The sequence below is a fragment of the Elephas maximus genome, chromosome 16 (genome assembly GCF_024166365.1).
Source record: "Elephas maximus indicus isolate mEleMax1 chromosome 16, mEleMax1 primary haplotype, whole genome shotgun sequence".
Taxonomy (NCBI): Eukaryota; Metazoa; Chordata; class Mammalia; order Proboscidea; family Elephantidae; genus Elephas; species Elephas maximus.
In genome coordinates this window covers 29,875,085-29,887,669 of record NC_064834.1, presented here as the reverse complement: position 1 = coordinate 29,887,669, position 12,585 = coordinate 29,875,085, and the positions used below count along the sequence as shown (strand labels likewise).

Below are 12,585 nucleotides of genomic sequence, written 5' to 3'. Positions count from 1 at the left end.
ATCTGGAAACTCTTGTCTTACAGTTCCGAGACAGTATTTTGATTACATTATTACATAAATTTCTTCTAAAACTACTAATATTTGCGCGTTAGATCTTCTGAACTAGTTCTCTGATTTTCTTCTCTTTACAGTTTTCTATGTCTTAGCCTATTTTGGTTTTCTTTCTGGGGTACTGTATACATTTTCACTTTATCTCCTTATTTTTAGCATGGTACCGTCACCTTCAACTGTACCTGGATTCCTCATTGTGGCTCTTATTTTACCCTTTTGAGAGGGTAAATGTCCTAGAATCCACCTTCATGGAAATTTAGCCTCTTTTTAAACAGATTTGATCAGTCCCTCCTGTTTTTAGCCCTGTTTTTAACCTCTAGTTTATGGTTGCCTGGTGCTGCCAATTCCTGAGCTATTTGGGAATTGTGCCTTATAAATCAAGTTGCTTTTTGGTTTTCCCCACTGGCGGCTTTCTTGGATCATTTAAGTCGGTTATTGCATCTCCATCTGCTTTGCAGCTTCCAAAATTTTGTGTTGGTAGTGCTCTCTCCTTTTCTTTCTCCATGTGGGTTTATGCCTTAAGAAAAAAATTTTTTTTTGGCTTAATGACATTTTAGTGGAGTTTTAGGAGGCAGCAAAAGTAAATTCCTTTTTGTCTCTTTAATTTTATATGTATAGATGAAGAACCAAGCCTAAAAGAGGTAAAATGATTTTTTTCCAGGTCATATAATTAAGTTCAGCTAAGTAGAACTGGGGTTTAGTGTTGTATTAGTTTTTTGACTTTACCTAAACACTTTTGGCACAAAATTTTGAACAAAAAATAAAGCTATAGGGAAGAAATAAAAACATTTAGTCTTTGGTATGAGTCTGTGCATAATATAGATTATACCTGAATATTAATATTGATGAATCAAAAAGGATAAACACTGATGGAACATTTAGAAAGAAGATCAGTAAAGAAATAGAGGATTTGAACAATGCTATGAACCAACTAGATCTAACAGATGTAGAATAACAACAGCACAGTATACCTTGTTCAGTGCACGTGGATCATTTTCCAAGGTGGACAGTATGTTAGATCACAAGGCAAGTGTCAATAAATTTAAAAAGATTCAAATTATACAAAGTAACTTCTTTGACTGTAAGAAATTAATAAAAAATACCCAAATATGTGGAAATAAACAACACACTATTAAAACAACCAGTAGGTCAAAGACGAAATCAAAAGGGAAATCAGAAAATACCTTAGAGATAGATGAAAATGAAAGTACAGCATACTAAAACGTATGGAACACAGTGAAGGCAGTGTTCAGAGGAAAATTTATAGTGATAAATGCTTCCATTAAAAAAGACAGAAGATCTCAAACCAATAACCTGACTTTACACCTTGAGGAACTAGGAAAAGAAGAGCAAACGAAGCCCAGAGCTCCCTGAACGAAGGAAATAACAAAAACCACAGCAGAGAAAAATGAAATAAAGGATAGAAAAACAAGAATCAGTGAGACCAGAAATTGGTGTTTTGAAAAGATCAGTAAAGTTCACAAACTCTTAGCTAGACTGACAAACAGAGATAGCAGGTGCAAATACCTAAAATTAGAAATGAGAGTGGGGACATTACAACCTACCGTACAGAGTTAGAAAGGACCATAAGAAAATAGTATGAACAATTGTATGCCAACAAATTAGAGGAAATGGACAAATTCCTAGGAACACATAAACCTCCTACATTGAGTCAAGAAGACTCAACAGCCCATAACAAGTAAAGATACCGAATCAATAATCAAAAACCTCCCAACAAAGACTGGATGGCTTCACTGAAATGTTTTTGTTTTTATAATTTATTTTATTTTTGTGGTTGAAATTATGCACAGCAGAACATGCAACAATTCAATAGTTTCTGCATGTATAATTCAGTGACATTGATTACATTCTTCAAGGTGTATAACCATTTTCATCCTCTTTTTCCAAGTTGTTCCTCCTCCGTTAACATAAACTCACTGCCACCTAAGTTTTCTATCTCATCTTTTGAGTTGCTGTTGTCAGTTTGATCCCACATAGATAGATCTTAAAACAGCCCAGTGCTCAAGACACATATTCTTTTCTAGCTAAGCTACACTGTTGTTTGGTTTTAAAAAGACTTCAGAGAATATTTTTAGTTTAAGGGGTTTACTGAAATGTTTGGTAGCAGACATTTACAGAAGTAATGACTCCAATCCTTAATTGCTCCAAAAAATGGAAGAGGAGGGAACCCTTCCTAACTTGTACATGAGGCTAGCATTACCCACACCAAAATCAGACAAAAGAATCCGCAAGAAAATTCAGACCAGTATCCATTATGAATACAGACACAAAAATCCTTCACAAAGTAACCAGCAGACCAAACCCAAAGGCATATTAAAAGGATTATATACCATGATCAAGTGGGATTTATCCCAAGAACGTAAGGATGGTTTGGCACTAGAAAATTAATCACTATAATACACCACATGTTTTAGTTATGTAATGCTGCTATTACAGAAACACTGCAGGTGGGTGGCTTTAACAAACAAGTTTATGTTCTCACAGTTTAGAGGCTAGAAGTCTGAATTCAGGGTGACAGCTCTAGGGGAAGGCTTTCTCTGTTGGCTCTGGAGTAAGGTACTTGTCTCTTCAGCCTATTTCCTGGTTCCTTGGAGATCTCCATGTGTCTTGGCATCTGTCTTAACCTATGTCTGCTCTCCTCGCTTGTCTAATCTCTCTCATATTTCAGAAGAGATTGACTCTACACTAATCCTGCCTCAGTAACACAACAAAGACAGCTGATTCCCAAATGGGATTATAACCAGAGGCATAGAAATTAGGATTTGCAACATATATTTTTGGGGGACATAATTCAACCCATAATACGACATTAATAGAATAAACCATATGATCATCTCAGTTGGCACAGAAAAGGCATTTGACAAAATCCAAACACTCAACAAGCTAAGAATAGACAGGATAATCCTCAGCCTGATAATGGGTACTTATGAAAAACCCACAGCTAACATCATACTCAGTGGGTAAAAAAGACTGAAAGCTTTCCTCTTAAGATCAGGAACAAAACAAGCATGCGTGGTCTCACCACTGCTGTGCGCAACATTATACTAGCTGGAGCAATTAGGCAAGAAAAAGAAATAAGAGATACTCAAATTGAGGAGAAGAAAGTAAAACTTCCTTTTCACAGATGGCATAATCCTAGATATAGAGGTAACTCCAAAGATTTCACACCTAATAAATGACTTTAGCAAAGTGGCAGGGTACAAGGACACACATTCTGAAAAGGAAATTAAGAAAACAATTCCGTTTACAATAGCATCTAAAAGAGTAAAATACCTAAGAATAAATTTAACCAGGAAGTTGAAAGATTTGTACACTGAAACTATGGAACATTCCTAAAAGAAATTAAAGAAGATCTAAATAAATGGACAGTCCACGTTAATGGATTGAAAGGCTTAATATTGCAAGATGTCAGCACTACCCAAAGCATTCTAGATTCAGTGCAGTCCCCGTTAAAATTCCAACAGCTGTCTTTGCAGAAATTGGAAAAGCTGGTCTTCAAATTTATATTGAATGGCAAGGGGGCCTCAGATAGCCAAAACCAAAACCAAACCAAACCCAGTGCAGTCAAGTTGATTCCGACTCATAGCGACCCTATAGCCAAAGCAATCTTAATGAAAAAGGACAGAGTAGGAGGACTCACACTTCCTGGTTTCAAAACATTCTATAAAGCTAGAGTAATCAAAATAGGCAGATACTGGTATGATGATACGTATATTCCATGAATATATTGGATTCCAGTGGAATAGAATTGAGAGTCTAGAAATAAACCCACACATCTGTAGTCAGTTGATTTTCAACAAGAGTGCTTAAGTCCATTCAGTGGTGAAAGAATAGTTTCTTTAGTAAGTAATGCTGGGACAACTGGATTTCCACATGCAAAAGAATGAAACTGGGCGCATAGTTCATACCATATATGAAAACTAACTTATGGACCTACATGTGAGAACTAAAACCATAAAACTCTTCTTCTTCAGTCTTCTTTATTCTTTGCCCAACTTTTGTGTGGACATGAGGTGATTGAAAACCCACCTAAATGTCCATCAGCAGATAAATGAATAAACAAAATATGTCTACACTCAACGGATTGTTCCTCAGTGATAAAGCGAAATGAAGTCCTGATACATGCTACAACATGGATGAACCTTGAAAACATTATGCTGAATAAATCAGTCACAAATGGGCAAATATTGTATGATACCACTTGTATAAAATAGGCATATGTATAGAGACGAAGATTTATTATTGGTTGCCAGTGGTGGGAGGGAGGCAGAAAGGGAGGAGTCATTGCTTAAGGGGCACTGAGTTCCTGTTACGGTGGTTGAATAATTTGGAAGCAGTCATGATGGTTGCACAATAGGTTGAATGTAATCAGTATCATGAATTGTACAGGAAAAAACTTTGAATTGGCAAATATTTTGTTCTCTATATGTATTATCACAAGGTAGGATACTTCATTCAATTTATTCATGTAAATTTTAACAGTTCGATAGTTTTTTAGAGGAAAAAGATGTTAAGAATTGATGAGACTTTCCTTTAATTCTTTATCTGAGTTTTTGTTGTTGAAACAAACAAACAAAAAAAAACTAACTACTTGAAGTCCCCGTATCTGCTACTTAAAACATATGTTGTCTTACAGGCAAAGATGAAGACTGTAAATGAAAACTGGAAAAATCTGTCTAGTTCTCAAAAGCAAGTAAGTTGTGTAGTTTTTAGTCTTCAGTTGCAGTGAGAGAATATGTTAGGACAAGGGTTCTTTCATGTGGAAAAAAGCCTTATATTACTAATAACAGTTAAAATATTTAAAAATTATTTTCGTATTCTTAGGCTCAGTTGGGCTTTTCTCTCTTAGTAGTTTTTGACTAGAAATAAAATTTATATTTAAACTAAAGTTACAGTCACTCATAAGCTTTTAGTGTTCACTTTATACACAGTGGCGATCACACCCATCCTCTGCCCCTTTTCAGCACCCCAAGCCCTAAAACTAATTACTTAGCAAATCTTTCTCTCTTACCTTTTTCTCATCTAACTTTTATCTTACAAGAGCATTCCTTCTCCTATCCCTCTTTATGCATGTTCAGCAATAATGTAATTTCTAGAATATATATGGAAGCATATATATAATTACAAAGATTCTCCTCTAAAGAAATCATTTTAATAATTGCACTTTTTTTCAGGTATATATTCAACTTGCTAAAGATGATAAAATTCGTTATGATAATGAAATGAAATTGTGGGAAGCGCAAATGATTGAAGTTGGAAGAAATGATCTTATACGTCGCAAAATGAAGCAGCGAACAAAAGATGGCACTGGGAATGTTAAAATATAAGATTGAGTTATGTTCATCACGGATAGGCTCAAGAAACCAATTAAGTCTCAATACTTGAAGCTGTTGTAAAATTGGAAAGGATAAAGTTGGCAAACATTTTATATTCCTTTTTCTTTAAGCTCATGGACTTTTGCTGATGTAATACATCTTGTATTAGTACCTTGTTTTGGAAAACCCAAACAAATAAGTTCATGCTAAATTTATTTTGTGTTTAGAAACTACTGAGGGTCACAATAATCCATGCAAATGCAGCAGTGAATTGTTTACCTTTATCAAGGTATATCAGACTGTGAACTTTTTTTTATACTGGATGACGACTATGGCAAGATTTGTCTTGCTTCATTATGTTAGGGAAGCAGGAGTTTGCTTTCAAAAAAACTGTCCTCAGTTATAGAAGCCACAGTGTTTATAATGTAATTGTGTATTAAAAAAAAAAAAGCCAGAACCCATCTAGGAAAATTCTAATTATAATTCATGTTATATTCAGAGTTGATGACTGTACATGCAGGTGATCTTTGGTCTCAGTTGCAACTTTTATAAAAGGGACTGAGAAATTAATTATAAACTTTTTCTTCATTGGTTTTTTCCTAAGTAAAACCTAATTATATACCAAATCTATGCATATTATTTTATATACATAAATAAAATTATGCATAGAATAAAAATTTTAATCTTTGTTTAATTTTACATGTCTCCAAATTATGTTTTAAAGTGAAACATTTGTTTTACAGGTTCGTTCTTTTTTTTAACTAGGGAATTTTTTTTTCTTTTTTTTCTCTCATGTGATTATATTTATCCATAGAGAGTATGTCTGGTATAAGTTTTAAAATAAGAGATTTAGAAAACAAAAATCTCCAAAGTCTCTAGACCTTGAAGCTGTAATTTCTAAACATCTTGCATAACATATAAAGGCCTGTATAAGTGGATGACCAAGTATGGCCCATGGACCAGATGTCTGTGGGACAAATGCAGCCCACTGCCTGCTTGTCATGGCCTGTGAACTAATAACTGGTGGCATTTTTAAATGGTTAAAAAAAGACTATTTCATGATACATGAAAATTAATATGAAACTCAAATTTCAGTGTCCATAAATAAATACAGTTTTATTAGAACAGCCATGTTCATTCTTATTGCCTATGGCTGCTTTTGTGTTATAACAACAGAGGTGCATAGTTGCTAGAGAGACTTTGTAGCCCACAGAGCCTAAAGTTTTTCTATCTGGCTCTTTTACCTAAAACATTTGCCAACCCATGGTTTATTGTATGCTGTAATGTGACTGATGTGCCATGTGTCGATATGTTGAGAAATTTTTTCCAACTCTTTGAGAAGTTCTCTTTTTGGAATCGTTGTCACTCTTTTCCTAAAAGGCAAAAGATCAAGTCACTAAGCTAAACAAACTGGCTCCTTAGTATTAGCAAGGAAAATAATCTTTAGTTTTAAGTTATGTTGATCTATGTAGTGTGGAATGAGATTCTTTCAAATTATCTGCTATGGCGCGGTAAAATGTATCTTAAGAATTTTCCTGCTAGCACATATCACAAAAACCTTACTGTCTTTAGCATTTGTTTATCCTTTTAGAAGAGTCAAGTAGCGGTTTTCAAAATTCATGCCATCTTTTTGAGCAGAGTAATTAATCTGTCATCACAGGGATAGGATAACTCAATGTGTATGCATTTGATATGTTATGCAAAATATCTAGAAATTGTAGATTCTAGACCTTTAGAAACACTTGGAAGATTTTTGTTGATTGTGGATAGAAAAGAAAAAAGTGGCAAAAGATGACTTGTTATACACTGAACTTGACAAAGGTAGTGACTGAAGAGAAAAATTTAGCTTAAGTGGAAACATAAGATTAAAATATATGAAGTTCAATATTTTCAAACATCTTTGAATATAGGACAAAGTCTGCAATTTGTAAAATAGGTACCATGGGTCTGAGGCCAGAGTAGTTGGAACTGAGTGGGAGATGTGCTAGTGTCTGTCATAGTTTTTCTCAATTGGGTTTCCAGGAGAGAATTCCTGATTTCCTATGGCTTCCATTGTTTGTAATGAATTGACTTCTCTCCTGTGCATCTAGAATGCTTCTAATTATGTACCATTCCCAGGAGAGTGAAAATCATCACTCAAATCATTTGCTGGGTTGTGTGCTTCAGATGAACCCAGGGAGAATATAGGAGTCAGCAACTGTAATGAATATTGCTGATTGAGTGAGGTAGAGAAATGAGTTCTATAAACTCCTACAGGACAAATGTGGTATAAAATTTCTGCTCTGAGGTTTTTTTAGAATTTAACCACTTAACACATTCAAATCAGTCTTCTCAAATATATTGGCAAGTTCAGCATCCAGAAAGTTCTAAAGTATTTACAGATAAATATAGGGAAAAAAAGATATGTAAAACAGAAGAGCCAGAGCAAAACCATCCTATGATAATAATCAGATTTTATTTGGTTTTCTTTGTTCCTGAAAGAATATCATTTTTAATATGTTAAAGAATAGGATAATCTAATTCTAAATCTTAATAACTTCAGTACATGTGAAAGACTGGCATTGCCATATACCAAGTGCCATCTGGTTGTAACAATATACATAAATTGTTAAAAGAATAATAGCACCAATAACCAGTGGCCTTTCATATGAAGCTTTCCTAGACTTAAATAGACCCAAGAAAGTAGTTGCTGTAGGAGCTAAATGAGGGTGTTAGTGGGGAAGATGCTGAGGAAATGAAAGAAAACGGTTGATGAGGTTATGGTAAGTTCTGAGCAGACACGTTTATCTTTTTGTTTATTGGAGTGGCAATGGTTTTTTTTTTCTGAAATAATTTGTTGGGAAGGGAGAGAGGATTATGTGTTTATTTTGATGTTTACTTAAAGGATACTGTATATAAATTTAGACTACTGTAATCATGTAACTTTGCAGTTGCTTTTGGCAAACTCCTTTTTTATAAATGCCATTTTTTACAAGGTCGGTGTTTTTTTTTCTGTTTGCTCTGAATGTGTATATTTAGATTTCTCAATTTCAAAATTAATTACTGTACTATATGTGGATTTCAAGTAACTAGAAAATTCTGTTGGTTTTGCTGACATTTACTGTACCTAAAATTTGTCTTCACCAGAGTGTGCTGAAGCAGCAGAAGGAAGTTTTTATGTGCTTAAGTTATACTATTGATTAGTTTCTCTTAATTTTACCCATCTTTACTATAAGAATATTCTCTCCCTTTCATCCCCTCACAGCTACTCTCCCTCCTTCTCTTCACAGCACAAAGCTATCACAGACAAATTTGGAAATGTTATTAGCACAGACTGTGTGTTTTGAAATTTTAAAGCAATAATATGTCTTTTTCAATTGAACCTCTGGGAAGAAAAGAAAATGAACTTAGTTACTACTTTGAATTTGTAAAACTATACAAAGCAAGTATCAGTATCATTAGTCTACATTGTTCACAAATAAAATACTTACAGTAATTGATTAAATCACTTTTTATAAAATTGATTAAATCACTTTTTATAAAATTGATTATATTTAATGGAAAATTTATAAAATACAACACCATTCTGTAGTTCATTTAAAAAATATTAGCTAAAGACCTAAATATCTAAAATTGACCCTAAACAAGAATTTTAAGTAAGCTAAATATTTTTAGAAATCACCATTACATAATTGTCTCTGATTTATACATGTGATGTACAAGAAAATATTTGATTTATCATTTTATACCTGTACTAAACTTATTTAAAATGCAGCTCATTTTGTCTTTTTTCTCCCCCTAGTCATACTTAAGATGGGAGGAATGGAAGGCAGTACATAATTTTGACAGTGACATTTTACGGTGTTGTTAGGTGCCTTATAGTCGGTTCTGACTCGTAGCGACCTTACATGCAACAGAACAAAACACTGCCCAGTCCTGCACCATCCTCACAGTCTTTCAATGTTGCAGCCACTGTGTCAGTTCATCTTGTTGAGAGTCTTCCTCCTTTTGCTGACCGTCTCCTTTACCAAGCATAATGTCATTCTTCAGGGACTGGCCCCTCCTGATAACATGTCCAAAGTATGTGAGATGAAGTCTCACCATCTGTGTTTCCGAAGGAGCATTTTGGCTGTACTTCTTCCAGGACAGATTTGTTTATTCTTATGGCAGTCCACAGTAATGTATATTCAGTATTACCCAACACCATAATTCAAAGAAGTCAATTCTTTGGTCTTCCTTATTCATCGTCTAGCTTTCACATGCATATGAGGTGATTGAAAATACCATGGCTTGGGTCAGGTGCACCTTAGCCCTTAAAGTGACATCCTTGCTTTTCAACACTTTAAAGAGGTCTTTGCAGCAGATTTGCCCAGTGCAGTGTGTCGTTTGGTTTCTTGACTGCTGCTTCCATGGATGTTGGTTGTAGATCCAAGTAAAATGAAAACCTTGACAACTTCAATCGTTTCTCCATTTACCATGATGTTGATTATTGGTCCAGTTGTTGAGGATTTTTGTGTTCTTTATCTTGAGGCACAGTCCATACTGAAGGTTGTAGTCTCTCATATTCATCAGTAAGTGCTTCGAGTCCTCTTCACTTTCAGCAAACAGGGTTGTGTCATCTGCATAATGTAGGTTAACGAGTCTTCCTCCAATCCTGATGCCTAGTTCTTCCTGTAGTCTAGCTTCTTGGATTATTTGCTCAACATATAGATTGAATAAGTATGCTAACTGCACATTAAAAAAGAGAGCTTTGTTTATACTAATTACTAAGGTTTTAACTGGAAATTTGGTGCATTGAATGTTGGGTACGTTAAGCGATGGGAGGTGAGGTCCAAATTTATTAATCACTGAGGAATTGTTGAAACATTACGACCTTCCTTCTACTCAATTCTGAATGTTTTTCCCCCATTCACAGCCAGAACTGGTGAGCTACACCTTCCTACCCCCACAGCGTGATGGAAGCTCTACTCTGGTTGATTGAGAAGAAGGCTTTCTCTCCCCAGATCCCATTGTAGGGCTGTGGTTTCTCCCTGGGCAAGGCAGGTGATCAGCCTCTCATATATCATGCCTCTAGCTCCATGTTGTTGTTGACCAGACCATAAAAATAGCTCCTTAGTTCGCCCTAAGAAGATTGACTTTAGTTGCAAGAAATTGTTGGAAAATTCAAGCCTAGTACACTGATAAAATAATGGAGATCTTTGTGATGGTGTTAGCTGTGGGTAGTTCACAGGTGCCCTTAATCAGGCTGAGAAACTTCTATTTCAGTTCATTGAGTGCATCTATCACCTATCACGAAAGTGTGTTGTTTCTTGTAAATTCTTTTTTTTTACATCTAGGTGATCATGTGGTTTTTGTCCTTTATTCTGTTGTTAATGTGCTGTTACAATTTATTTTTAGATATTAAATAATCCTTGAATTTCTGGGATAAATTCCACTTAATAATGGTTTATTTTTTTATGTTGCTGGATTCAGTTTGCAGTTTCTGAGGATTATTGCATTGATATCATAAATTTATTCATCTGTAGGTATCTTGTTTTGTAATGTCTTTGCTTTTGGTATCAGGGTAATACTGCCTCAGACTGAGTTGGGAAGTGCTTTCTCTTTTGTTTATTAGAAGAGTTTGTGAAAGATTGATGTTAATTCTTCTTTAAATGTTTGGTAGAATTAAGTTTTAAAATTATTAATTCAGTCTCTTGTTATACCTCTTTTTATATATTCTGTATCTTCTTGAGTCTGTTTTAGTAGTTTGTGTCTTTCTAGCAATTTGCCTGTCTTATCTAAACTTATCTGAACTGTCCCACCACGTGTCTGTCAGTTTGTCGTACTGTGGGGGCTTGTGTGTTGCTGTGATGCTGGAAGCTATGCCACCAGTATTCAGACACCAACAGGGTCACCCATGGAGGACAGGTTTCAGACGAGCTTCCAGACTAAGACAGACTAGGAAGAAGGACCTGGCAGTCTACTTCTGAAAAGCATTAGCCAGTGAAAACCTTATGAGTAGCAGCGGAACATTGTCTGATATAGTGCTGGAAGATGAGACCCCCAGGTTGGGAGGCACTCAAAAGATGACTGGGGAAGAGCTGCCTCCTCAAAGTAGAGTCGACCTTAATGACGTGGATGCAGTAAAGCTTTTGGGACCTTCATTTGCTGATGTGGCACTACTCAGAATGAGAAGAAACAGCTGCAAACATCCATTAATAATTGGAACCTGGAATGTACGAAGCATGAATCTAGGAAAATTGGAAATCGTCAAAAGTGAAATGGAACGCATAAACATCGATAACTTAGGCATTAGTGAGCTGAAATGGACTAGTATTGGCCATTTTGAATCAGACAATCATATAGTCTACTATGCTGGGAATGACAACTCGAAGAGGAATGGTGTTGCATTCATCGTCAAAAAGAAGGTTTTAAGATCTATCCTGAAGTACAACGCTGTCAGTGATAGGATAATATCCATACGCCTACAAGGAAGACCAGTTAATACAACTATTATTCAAATTTATGCACCAACCACTAAGGCCAAAGATGAGAAATTCGAGATTTTTATCAGCAGCTGCAGTCTGAAATTGATCGAACGTGCAATCAAGATGCATTGATGATTACTGGTGATTGGAATGCAAAAGTTGGAAACGAAGAAGGATCAGTAGTTGGAAACTATGGCCTTGGTGATAGAAACAATGCTGGAGATCGAATGATAGAATTTTGCAAGACCAATGACTTCTTCATTGCAAATACCTTCTTTCACCAACATAAATGGCGACTCTACACATGGACCTCACCGGATGGAACACACAGAAATCAAACTGACTACATCTGTGGAAAGAGACAATGGAAAAGCTCAATATCATCAGTCAGAGCAAGGCCAGGGGCCGACTGTGGAACAGACTATCAATTGCTCATATGCAAGTTGAAGTTGAAACTGAAGAAAATCAGAGCAAGCCCACGAGAGCTAAAATATGACCATGAGTATATCCCACCTGAATTTAGAGACCATCTGAAGAATAGATTTGACCCATTGAACACTAGTGACCGCAGACCGACAAGTTGTGGAATGACATCAAGGACATCATCCATGAAGAAAGCAAGAGGTCACTGAAAAGACAGGAAAGAAAGAAAAGACCAAGATGGATGTCAGAGGAGACTCTGAAACTTGCTGTTGAGTGTCGAGCAGCTAAAGCAAAAGGAAGAATTGATGAAGTAAAAGAACTGAACAGAA

At 35.5% G+C, this 12,585-nt stretch overlaps 1 protein-coding gene across 1 annotated transcript in view; it reads left to right on the top strand.

Annotated features, from left to right (window-relative positions):
- The window catches only part of TFAM (transcription factor A, mitochondrial), a 28,013-nt gene extending 20,263 nt beyond the window's left edge, over positions 1-7,750 (top strand). The window contains exons 6-7 of the mRNA XM_049855578.1: positions 4,709-4,765; positions 5,247-7,750. Coding sequence (XP_049711535.1) covers positions 4,709-4,765; positions 5,247-5,399 — 210 coding nt within the window. The 3' untranslated portion in view covers positions 5,400-7,750. The remainder of the gene's footprint in view (positions 1-4,708; positions 4,766-5,246) is intronic.
- Positions 7,751-12,585: the final 4,835 nt, after the last annotated feature.